Source organism: Neomonachus schauinslandi, chromosome 4, assembly GCF_002201575.2.
Source record: "Neomonachus schauinslandi chromosome 4, ASM220157v2, whole genome shotgun sequence".
Taxonomy (NCBI): Eukaryota; Metazoa; Chordata; class Mammalia; order Carnivora; family Phocidae; genus Neomonachus; species Neomonachus schauinslandi.
The window spans coordinates 181,147,728-181,159,369 of NC_058406.1; the positions used below are offsets into that span (position 1 = coordinate 181,147,728).

Genomic DNA, 11,642 nt, shown 5'->3' on the forward strand with positions numbered 1-11,642 from the left:
TCTTGCACCCCCTCCCCCTTCCTCCTGACTCTTGCACCCCCTCCCCCACCCAGGCCCTCTGTGCCAACCACACTGCCCTTCTGGCCCCCAAATGGACCAAGAATGTGCCCACCTTCTACACCTGACAGCCCCCCTGCCTGGGATCCTGTCCCCTCAGGTGGTGGCTGCACCTCCTTCATTGCCTTCAAGACACTACTCCCAGAACACCTTGTTAAAGAGGTTCTCGGAGTAGGCTGTGAAGTAACAGCTCTAGTCCAGGCCTTTCTTACCGTTCTTATTCTCACCGTGTTTACATACAAACTGTTTATTGCCTGTCCCTCCCATTATAATATAAACTTTTTGAAGGTAGTGATTTTTTTTTAATTGAGTCCGTGAGTGAATGAAGGAGTGCATGCCTGAAGCGCTTGGCTCACAGCATTCGCTTCAGTAAATGGCTCCACGGCTGCACGTGGCAGGACCCGAGAGCCGGAAGTCGAGAACCGGAAGTCCCCTGCCAGGCTGTGGCTGTGTGCTGCGCTGGCCCGCCCTCCCTGCCTGTGCGCTTGCGCACTCAACAACCGGGTGGGCTTCAGAGCGGAGCAGCGACAAGACTTGCGCTAAGTTGGGTGAATGTATTCTGACAGAATCCTAAACTATTACTAATGTCACAGTAAAATTCAGATTGTAATAGCCTCAGTTTCACAAAATAAGATGACTAACGCATATTTAAATATAACCAGTTTCGTTGATTTTTTAAAAATTATTATTAGTAAAGAAGAAAAGGCTGTGTTTTCTCATCTGTCATTTTAAAATCCTGTTTTGTCTCTCAGGGGCGCCTGGGTGGCTCAGTCGGTTGAACATCTGACTTTTGGTTTTGGCTCAGGTCAGGATCTCAGGGTCCGGGGATTGAGTCTCCTGTTGGGCTACACGCTCAGCGGGGTTTCTGAGATGCTCTCAATGTCTCTCTCTCTGTCTCCCTCCCTCCCTCCCTCTGCCCGCTGGCTCGCTCTCAAATAAATAAATCTTTAAAATCCTATTTTGTCTCTGAAAACAATAGGAGATAAACTTTCAGTTACAATTTTTAAAATATGTTTATGGTACATCTATTTGGTATCAACCGATTTTTAAAATGGGATTCCATTGTAAACTGAAATTTGTGTTAACTCTTAATTGTTTGAATAGGGAGCAGGAGTAATTCCCCACATTGTTTTAAGCCCCATTTTCCACTTACTCTTTTTACCAAATCTTATTTCAGAGCTTAAGAAACATGGTAAAATTATTTTTAAAGATTTTTTAATTTATTCGAGAGAGAACACCCACACGGGCAAATCGGAGGAGGGGCTGAGGGAGAGGGAGAAAAGCAGACTCCATGCTGAGCATGGAGCCCGAGGCAGGGCTCGATCTGGCGAGCCTGAGATCATGAGCTGAAACCAAGATTCCAGCGCTTAACCGGCTGAGCCACCCAGGTGTCTGGCAAAATCATTTTTTATATTTGCCTTTGTTTTCCCTCCCCTGTCAGTCTTGTGATGGGTCTTCTCCTGAGCAATGGAATGTCTGACAGGTTAACGATGTCAACTCTGAAAGGTCTAGAATTCCAAAAATCAGACCTTAAATTTTTGTGCTAATAGAATTACTGAACCTTCTTCTCAGAGAAAGAAGGATTCTCTGATTAAACTATAAATTATATCTGGCCATTTAAATCGAGTATTTAAGTATTCCAATTACTAGCAAATGTGTGTGATTTTTAATTCCTTAAGAGAATTATTTATTTCAAACCTCAGTGTCTGTTTCTGTTTTCTTACATTCTAGGCACTAAAAAGTGACATGTACCAGTGAGGGGATTGAAACGGCCCTCTTGTTAAAACTGTGCCTGATGGGTCTAGAGGCATCTACATATCTGTCTTGCTTATAAGTCCCCTGACTCTTGCCTATCTGCCCCGGAAGACCTAGGTTTTTAATCCTGGTGTATGTTAGATCTGGGGCCAGGCACTTGTGACACTGAGCTCTGTCCACCCGGCTAGCCCTGTGAGTGAGCCCTTCCTCCCCCATCATCACAAGGACAGTGAGACGTTTTTCCAGATAAAAGAATCATTCTTCAGGCAAGCGTAGGATAGTAACTCTGCCTTCCTCAAACTTCCTGCCGACAAACATCCTATGCCTCAAAACTCCTTTATACTTTATAATCTCAAAAATTAGTAAGAGCCACACAGTGGGTAGGTATGTATGGCTTGTATCTGTGTTAACATGTAGCATATTTGAAATTAAAACAGAAACATTTAAAAATGGTTATTAATCATGAAATATAGAACAGTAGTCAACCCATTGCATGTTAACATTAAATAATCTATTTTTATGGAAAATCACTGTTTTCCAAGACAAAAATATTTAGTGAGAATTGTGGCATTGTTTTATATTTTTGCAAATCTTTTTAATGTCTGGCTTAACAGAAGCTAACTAGATTCTTACATCTGCCTCTGTATTCAGTCTGATGTGATACGTTGTTTTGTTTGAAGTAGTTGGAACAACAAATACGTAGTTGGGAAAGAGAAAAGTATTTTGACAGCTTTTCACATAACTGTGGATATTCTTTGGTACTCCACCAAAACTTGGCGGGTGGTAGTTTCTTAAAGGTTAGTTGTAATGTGGATTCTGAAACCATGTCAATAAACTTTTCATACTCAGTTACATTAAAATACCTTGGTCTGTTTTCCACTTGGTGGATTTGGAAACATCATGCATGGGTCATTTAAAAAATACTGGTTCACTGAGTTGTGCGTATTTACTAATACTATGACCCACTTCCTTGTGCAATATCAAAAAATCATATTCATTATTACCACCACCAGTCTCAACAGAGAAGTCTTTAAGTACTGGCTTGCTATCAATTTACAGGGGTAAATACTAATTTTTCAAATTTGTAGTTTATACCTGCAAGATCAAATTTTATCATTGGTAACAAATACTGTCATTTTTTTTTCTTGAAGTGACAGGCTCACTTCATTCATTTTTGAGAACACATTGGCCACATATGTAAGTCTGGATAACCGTGGTCTGTCTTTGCTTCATTCCTGTGAGTAGAAAGGGCTGCTGTGAGCCGAGCCTGAGCTCAGCCCACACTGCAGCCAACAGTGGAGCTCCCATAAGCACACTTCCGTGTCATCATGCAGAATCGTGAAAAGGCGTGGACTTAACGGTTGAGATTTATTAAAATTAGTAATTCTTACTGCTTCATCATGACATTTTTAAATGAAAGTACTTTTCTTAATGTAACTGCTAGTAGAGTTTGCTGCCACTGCCTTGGTTCTTGCCAAAGCACTGAGTTTTACCTACCACATTGCCTGCAGTGTGAGCACAGTGAAAAAGACGAATAACGTCAGCTTATTTTCGCAAAAATAGTTTGACTTGGTGGGCCCCCTATAGGATGGCAGGGGCTCTTAGGAGTCCACCGCTGCTCTAGGCCATTTTGCAGATGCAGATTGTATTAATGCTCTAGGAAAGCACTGAGTTAGAGAGGGACCCAATAGCAAGAGAAGAATTGAGCAAGTTCTCTAAAGCAGTTTAACCCTTGTGCAGCCTTCCCATCCAAAGAATTGTCCTCACACCACAAGCTTCCTGAGGGCAGAGATAATCATCACTGCGTGCCTGTCCCACAGTGGGATGCTGTGAGCGCCAAGTGTGCCTAGGAACAGCGGCTGGCTCTTGCCTCCCTCCCACATCAAACCTACCTTGTCCAAATTTGCAATCCTCGGGGAAAGAGGGACAAAAGATTAACAGCCTTGCATTTAGATCCGCAGCACACTTAGCAGAACACAGAAGACGGGAGTAACGTCATGCTACCATATATCCAACATGTCCTAAGCATTTAAATAAAAAACAGACGCAGCAAACTGAAAAACTAACACTTGGACAGAACAGAGCTCAAAGAATAGAAGGTGATTCTAAAATAAGTAGTTAAATACTCATATGGGTAAGAAGACGTGGAAGCCACAAAGGCTAAACCAGTTAGGAAGCCCGGGATACAAAGTCAACAGAAGGCTGTTGAGTATCACCAAAGGATAAAGAGCTAGCAAGTAGGATAGAAAAATTGAGATGGATGCTAGAACCCAATATTTCAAAAGTAACCTAACTGGGGTTACCAGGATGGAAAAACTAAGAAGATTAAGGGGAAGAGAGAGAATTTTATAAAAGAAAAAATTGAGAAGTTGAAGACACAAGTTATTACTTACCTTGAAGGGCGTACCTAGTGCACGGAGAGCTGTGAATTTAACACAGGAATGAGGATGAAGAAAGAGGGCCAGGAATAAACAGACTGTCCTAACTTTCCTGTTGAAAGGATTAACTCCACACTCCTTAGCATTATAGAGGAGGAGAGAGCAGATCCTCACGGATAAACATCAGATGTGGCACCAGACAGACCTGACTTCCAGTTCTGGGCCTTATCTGTTCGTGTTCATCCTTGGATAGTTAGGTAACTTCCAGAGCTTCAAATTTTATTGTATATAAAGGGAAAGAATAATATCTACTCCATCAATCTGTCGTGAGGTTGAATGAGGGAAAATACACAGGCGCGCACACTGTCCGTGCCCCTCTGTATACCATCTGACGTAGTAGAGTAATTCCTCTTTTTTTAGAGTTCATGAACTTCTTTGTAGTCTGACCCCCACTCACCTGTTGCTTCTTCCCTCCTCATTCAGTCCCTCAGCCAATCCGTGTTACCTTCCTACTTTCCTCTCACCTCCCAATGTTGTGAGACTCTGATCCCAAGGTATTTTGGACACACTTCTGTGCTCATACACACCCTATTCTGTGGAAATGTACTTGTTCATCTTTGTTAGCTTCCTGAGAGTAGAGATCACACCTTATTTATTTCTGTATCTCCATTTTTCAGAATGGTGTCTTTCACATAGTAAGTGCCCAGAAGTCTTTCCTAAATATATGACCACATTTGGGCTTAGCGCTTCCTTTTATTTTTCAAGTCTATTCAGCATCCAAAAAATATTAAGTCCTTTGAGTCCTTCCATTTTGCACCTTTAGAAGTGAGGTGAGAGTAGTGTCTCGTTCACCTTTATTCACTAATAAAACTTTGTCCTTCTTGCATTGCCTTGGCACATAATTTTTCAATAATTTTTGTTGTAATTAAGTCAATGTATTTAACAAATTTTACTGGAGCTTGAGGTGTGTCATTGAATAAAACAGCCCCAAGTCCCTCCCTGTAGAGCATATATTCTCAGTCTACTGAGAGGAAATAGTAAGTATAATAAATACATATATAATATGTTAGAAAGTGACAAATGCTGTAGAAGAAAATAGAGCAGAGTACTGTGGATGAGGGTTGTCAGAGCAGGGGATTGCAATCATAATCTGAGTGGACCTTGTTGAGATGGCGTCATTTGAGCAAAACCTTGAGAAAGATGAAGTTAGTCATGCAGTTATCTGGAGCTAAGAGCATTCTAGGCAAAGGGAATGGCTGGCGAAAAGAATGACAGCACAACTTTTTTTGCCCTGAACAAACTGGAAACTCTCACTGTATCAGGGGTTTTTCCAATTGTGGGCCATAAATTCCAGGGGGCACAATGAAAGATTTGCGGAGTTGGGTAGGAGATGAGGATGGACGGCAGCAAGTGGGAAGGACTTTATGAGTCCTGGGGGTTAGAGCAACCTAGTGGTCTAGAGCTTGCTGAGCTGACATAAATACAAGGAAGGGGCCTAATGAGAGTGGTTTCAGTGACTTTAAAGTAGAAATTAGTGGAGAGTCTTAAAGAGGTTGAAAGGGCAGGGGACAGATAAATGTCAGGATTGCCTTCTTGATCCCACAGGGACAGGGTGATACAGGGACTCAGAGTTTCTGTCCTCCTCTTGGACGCCTGTCAGTGGAGAGAAGAAGGTCTAGCGAGTGGTAGACTTGGTCCCAGGGCTGCAGTTTGCTCCCTGACCCCTGTGTTGTCTCTCGGTGTGGGGGTCTATTTCTTGACTCTGGTTGATGGAACCAAGAACCTCCAGGAAAGCCAGGAGTTAGGCTGCATCCTTGTACTTCCTTCGACCACGGAGATGGGGCGGAATGTGGAGGAATAAAGGTCCGGGCAGACGTCGCCTTAGTACCAGCCCGAGCAGCCCACTCTTGATCCGTTCAGGGACCAGCTTCCCTGGATCCCTTTTGATGGAGCTGAGGCCTATTTGGCCTAATGTGTTTTCTTACCTATTGTTAGTATTATAATGTATGCCTAAGTGAAGATTTTTTGTGTCTTTTCCCTTTTGTCATATGTTGGGTTTTTAGTTTATCCTTGGGAAATAGGACACCTCTTTGGTTAATAGACATTTGAGGGGCACGAGCTGAAGTGCTGGCAGAGCGATTCAGTGGAACTGACAGGTCTGAGAATGGGGCTCAGCTGCTCCCGGCTTCCTGGCTCGATGACAGTCTTGAAATAAATAATCAGAAACTGGGTGAAATGAGAGCAAATGTCAGCTTAAAGTTTTCACTTGTCAAAACCGAGATTGTCTTATCACCAAACCGTTGCTGGACCAAATTATGCTCCCTCTTATCCTCCTGTTCATTGGAAACATTCTTCACCCCTGATTTTTTTTTTTTTTTTTAATGCTGAACAGTTTTAGGGCACTTCACAAATGTCCAGTCTATACTGATGTGTATTACTGTTCAGTCCGTTAATAAAGACTTGGTTGGGTCAAAAGCAATTGTTTGACCTCTCTGTTGGTCAGCTTCAGTGCCTGCCATTTACAGCTTCGAGTTACACAGTGGGGACCTGTCTCTGTAAAGGAAATTCTTTTAGGCCTATGAAGACGTAACTCACTTTGTGCAACAGATAAAATTCTCAAGAACATCAGGGTTTGATTTGTCTAAGGAGCCATTATGCTGTAACTTCTGACCTTTGGAAAGAGGACTGAGGTTCATTTAATTTAGTGCTGAGTTTCTATGAAACATTAGCCAATTTATTTTCAACAAAATGAGAGGTTGTTTTGACTACTTTGTGGCCAAATGCTCTGTGTGAGCCATCGAGAATGTCAGACCTGCCCGTGGTTTGACGGACAGAGCACGGAGACAGCTGGTGGGTCGGTTCTCCCAGCGAGCCCGGCAGGTGGAGGCCCCAGTTCAGACTCAGGTGTCTTGACCAGTATTTAACACTGACATTTCATCAAGAGGTTAGTTTCTGAATTTCTGTCCTCAAGATGAAAGAAAAAAAAAAAATTCTACTTTAAAGGCAATTCTCATATTTAAAGCTATAAAACCTTAAGAGGTAGGAAAGCAATATTACTTCTTATATCACTTGTTGCTGGATTTTTGTTTTTTAATATGAATGTTTCTTTGATCCTTTTTTCGCTGGTCCCTCCCGTTTCCTTCTCACCATAGATAAATTTGCTGCCTTGAGAGAAAATTAAGGCTATTGAAAGGGAGAGAGGGAATTTGAGACCAGACAGAGAAGTAAGGCAGTGATAATTAACCATGATCACATGGCAGTGAGTTCCATGTGGATCCGTACATTTCTGAGCACGAGGAGGGATCCTGGAAGCCCCGGGGTGGAGGGGGGGGGTGGCAAGTCAGACATTCCAGAAAAGTGACAGAGCAGGGCAGAGTGAACAGGGAGCACCCCCCCACCACGCCCCTGTAAGGCTGCCCCACGGTGAGCAGAGTCCACCGCTGGTATAGTGGTGATGGTGGCATCCTGAGCTTTGAGCGTGGGTGCTGTCCCTTCTGAGCTGTGTGACTCTGGGCGGGTGGCTCAGCCTCCCTGAGCCTCGGCTGCTCCATCTTCAAGGATAGTGATTTGAGTGAGGTTAAGCGCGATCATGCGCCTGGAGACTCCGTGAGTGAGGGGGCCTCACTGAGCAGAGTGCCCTTGCTCTCACACTGCCTGCCTTTCTCCCACGTCCTCGAGGAGTGTCAGCTCTCAGTCTGAAGACCTTTTTATAAAACTCTGTAGCTCCATGTGCCTCCTTAGAAAAATTGCACGTTGCCACTTGGTATAATAGGTCAGCTGTAGGAGTGACTGTTCTGTTCCTGGGCAACATTTAAAAAGCCGTGGAGCTTAACACGGCACATTCCAGAGAGCTTCTGTTCTGTCTCCATGCCGGAGAGCTCCCATCATAACCAGTATGTTACGCTGTGTTTAATTAACTAATGAGGATGTGATTAAACCACGATAACAAGATATGACCTACATTTTCACATGGAGGAAGCATCTTATGCTGAGGAATATTCTGGCCTCGGCATTTTATCAGTGCTTATTAACTCTGTGTGATGGAGGTACTCGTAGACACTCAAATTGTTCAGGCTGTTCCGTGCATCTGCGCCTTACGTGTGCAGTTTGCTCTGCCTGCAAGGCCCCTGCCACCGGCCCCCTGTACGCCCGTTCTCCACACCCCTTCCTCAGCTTCACCCTCCTGGTTGGTGGCTCAGAACTGCTCTGGCATTACCTTCTCAGGAAGCCATGGGATGCAGCCAGTGGTGGAGGCGTGCGTCCTCTGTGGACTCACTCTATCCATGTAGAGTGAGGTCTTGGGAGTCGGGGGAGGGGGGCGGGGGGACAAGGAAAGTGGCCTGGGGAGCCAGCCTAATGCTGGGAAATCAGGAAGGTTCTCTGAGGAGGTAGCGTTTTGGCTACAGACTGAGTAGCAGGTAGCTTAGAAGGAGAGGAAAGAACACTTTTGGCAGGAGGAGGAGCAGGTGTGAAGAGCTACCCGCACATGCTTGAGGCAAAAAGGAACCTACTCCCCTTGCTTACCACTTCCTCCTTGCATCGCGGTGCTGTGCTGCAGCCGTCAGAGTGATGAGTCTCTGGTACCGCTCACCTGGCAGAGGAAGCATGGGAGGAGAGCCTGGTGTGGGTTTGACCGACGAGTGTGTCACCTGTCTGTTCTCTGTGAGATTTTAGGCTGGTGTCCTGGCCTTCTGATCTGCCGCAGCATCCTTACCTCTAAAATGGGTATGACAGTTCCACTTCCCTCAGGGGGCTGCTGTGAGGACTCCGTGGGATCTCGGCAGTTGGCACTCAGCAACACTTACACCATGGATTTTATTATTCATCTTGCAGCTTCCTAAGGTGTTAAGCAGCTGAGCTGGATCATTTTCCATTTTGATTAGAACTTCTTACTTGATTGCATGAGGTTGGAATAATGAGAATGTTTATTTCCATGACAATCCAAGATAACAAATTCAGGACGGTTGTTTCCCTACAAAATTAAGTAGAGTGGGAAAGCGCAAAGCCTGAGAGGATGAGTGGAAGCCCTTCCTTGGATACCAAAATAGCATCATAAACTAATTGTATCTGCCATGGTTTAGTAATCTAGATTTTGCATAGGTTTGTTCCTATAAAAAATTATGCCTGTTCAAATATGCAAATATGCAATATCTGCAGAATGGCCATGGTAACAGGCTCCCTCTGGCCCCCCCTATCTCAAGGATGCCGTACATTAGAACAGAGACGTGCCTGTGCTTTGCAAAGATGCTCAGCCTCCATCCTCACGGACATTGCGAGGGTGCTGTGACCGGCTGGCGGGGACCCTCCCTGCTGTCCTGTCGCGACACAGTCATCACACCGACTTCCTAACAGTAATGCCCTAGTGCTGACGAAATGGAACACTGGGTCTAGTCCCTGTTATCAGATCACATGGCGTCGGGTTCTCTGGTAGGCAGGAGCTAAAGAGGAAGGAACGTCCTTGCCTGCCTTCTGTTGGACGGACCTGTGGTTCTCTGTCCTGTCCATGGCCGCGGTGCCTGCCCTTGCAGGACACACGGACACACTCACGCTCTGCTCATTGGCCAATGGCTGTGGCTAAAGTGACAGACAGGTTTATTAAATATCGCAGCTGGAAATCTTTGATATTCCCAGGATCTAAAGTTTCTGTGCTAGATCTCTGCTGTCTCGGTGGGAATTCTTCCTTTCAGTGTGTAGCCCTGCCCTTGATTGGTTATCTTTGGTTTTAGAATACTTCACTGAATATGTTTTAAGCTCACAGTTAAGTTATTTTGTCCTGTTTTCATCTTTTTTTTTTCTTTGTGCCTTTTGTTCAATGCAGTGGTGCTGATTACTATGATTATGGACATGGACTCAGTGAAGAGACATACGATTCCTATGGTGAGTAACTAGCCAGCATGAACCAGAAATAGAGCAGGGGGCGTGGTCATAGAAGCACCTTCAAGACCGGAATTGAGGAGAAATCCATAAAGACATTTGGACTGAAAAAGCAACTTCCCTTTCAGTTCTTCTGTGCATATCTAGCTATTTTCAGAAGCTCCTTTACGATTTAAATTTAATATTTTTTTTAAAGATTTTATTTATTTATTTGAGAGAGAGAATGAGAGAGAGAGAGCCTGAGAGGGGGGAGGGTCAGAGGGAGAAGCAGACTCCCTGCCAAGCAGGGAGCCCGATGCGGGACTCGATCCCGGGACTCCAGGATCATGACCTGAGCTGAAGGCAGTCGCTTAACCAACTGAGCCACCCAGGCGCCCTAAATTTAATATTTAAAGAGGACTAAAAACTCACAGAAAATTGTGTAGGTTCACATTCTGAACTTAGATTTTCTGTTTGGGTTGATTGCCATGTGCTGATTTTCTCATTTATAGAGTCCTTTGCCAGACTGCAGACACTTGATAGCTCAGGTCTTTTTGAAGTGTCTTTGCTTCTCGACAGTGAAGGAAAATGAAGCCGTTGAGACTGCAGCTCTCAAAGGATTGTCCCACCCCCATCTTCATATTTTAATTCATCTCCAATCCCAAACCCTCTTAAAAACATTACAGTGGGAGTCATTCCATAAAGGTTACAAAAGCACTGAGCCAGGGAGGGGATGTAAGGCTCTCTCTGGCTTACGGGGAGACAGCTAAACCCCACTTAATTCAGTGGGAGCTGGTAGAGATGCTGGGGAATCCATGTCCAAAGTCTCAATATGCAGGAGGAGGACAGGTTTAATTAAAAGAACTGGCGGAGGCAACATAATGATAGTAAGAAGCTCCTTTGCTGGAGGGCAAAGAGATCAGAGAGCAGGAAGCTTCAATCAGTTGCAAAGCTCTGATAAATGCCTAGTACCCAGTGCAAGTGAATCAGGATTCTGGTTAATGGATGTTCTGACATTTCTCTGAACATGAGTGAAAAACCATTTTCCGGTGTTCCTTTTGAAGTGCATTTTGTTATATCACCTGCCCCAAGCTGTGATGACCTCACCTTGGATATTTTTTAGTTTTGTTTTTTGTAACAAACACTTAAGAGAAATACCTTGGTTTGCTGAATGCTGTCTAGTTAAATGGATGCAAGTTTGCTTGAGGGAATGACGTTGATTGCATGTTTATATCAAAAGAAGAGGTCATTTTAAGTATTTTTCCTTCACAGCCTTTTTAAATTGGTCTTAGTGGACACAGGGCTTTTAAATTGCTGTAGGTTGCAGCAGAAATGTTAACTGTTTGTTGTCGGAGACTTGTAGATTACTCATTGGAAGTGCTGAGATGGAACAGGTGTTTAATTTCAGGAGCTCTGAATGGATGATGGAAGGCCTTTTGTTATTCTTACATGTGTCTGATACGGATTTAGTATTATGATGAGTGAAATTTGACATTCTGTCATTAAGTTTATTTCGTATTCAGGAAGTATTGTTGAGGCTACATTTCCCCTGAACACGACTTCCATTCACTCTGTCTGGGGAAGGACCTAGGAGACGCG

General features: G+C 44.1%; 1 protein-coding gene across 1 annotated transcript in view; it reads left to right on the forward strand.

The window, feature by feature from the left end:
• Nucleotides 1-11,642, forward strand: part of KHDRBS3 (KH RNA binding domain containing, signal transduction associated 3) — a 187,275-nt gene that overhangs the window by 174,501 nt on the left and 1,132 nt on the right. The window contains exon 8 of the mRNA XM_021688479.1: nucleotides 10,009-10,067. Within this exon, the coding sequence (XP_021544154.1) occupies nucleotides 10,009-10,067 (59 nt within the window). The remainder of the gene's footprint in view (nucleotides 1-10,008; nucleotides 10,068-11,642) is intronic.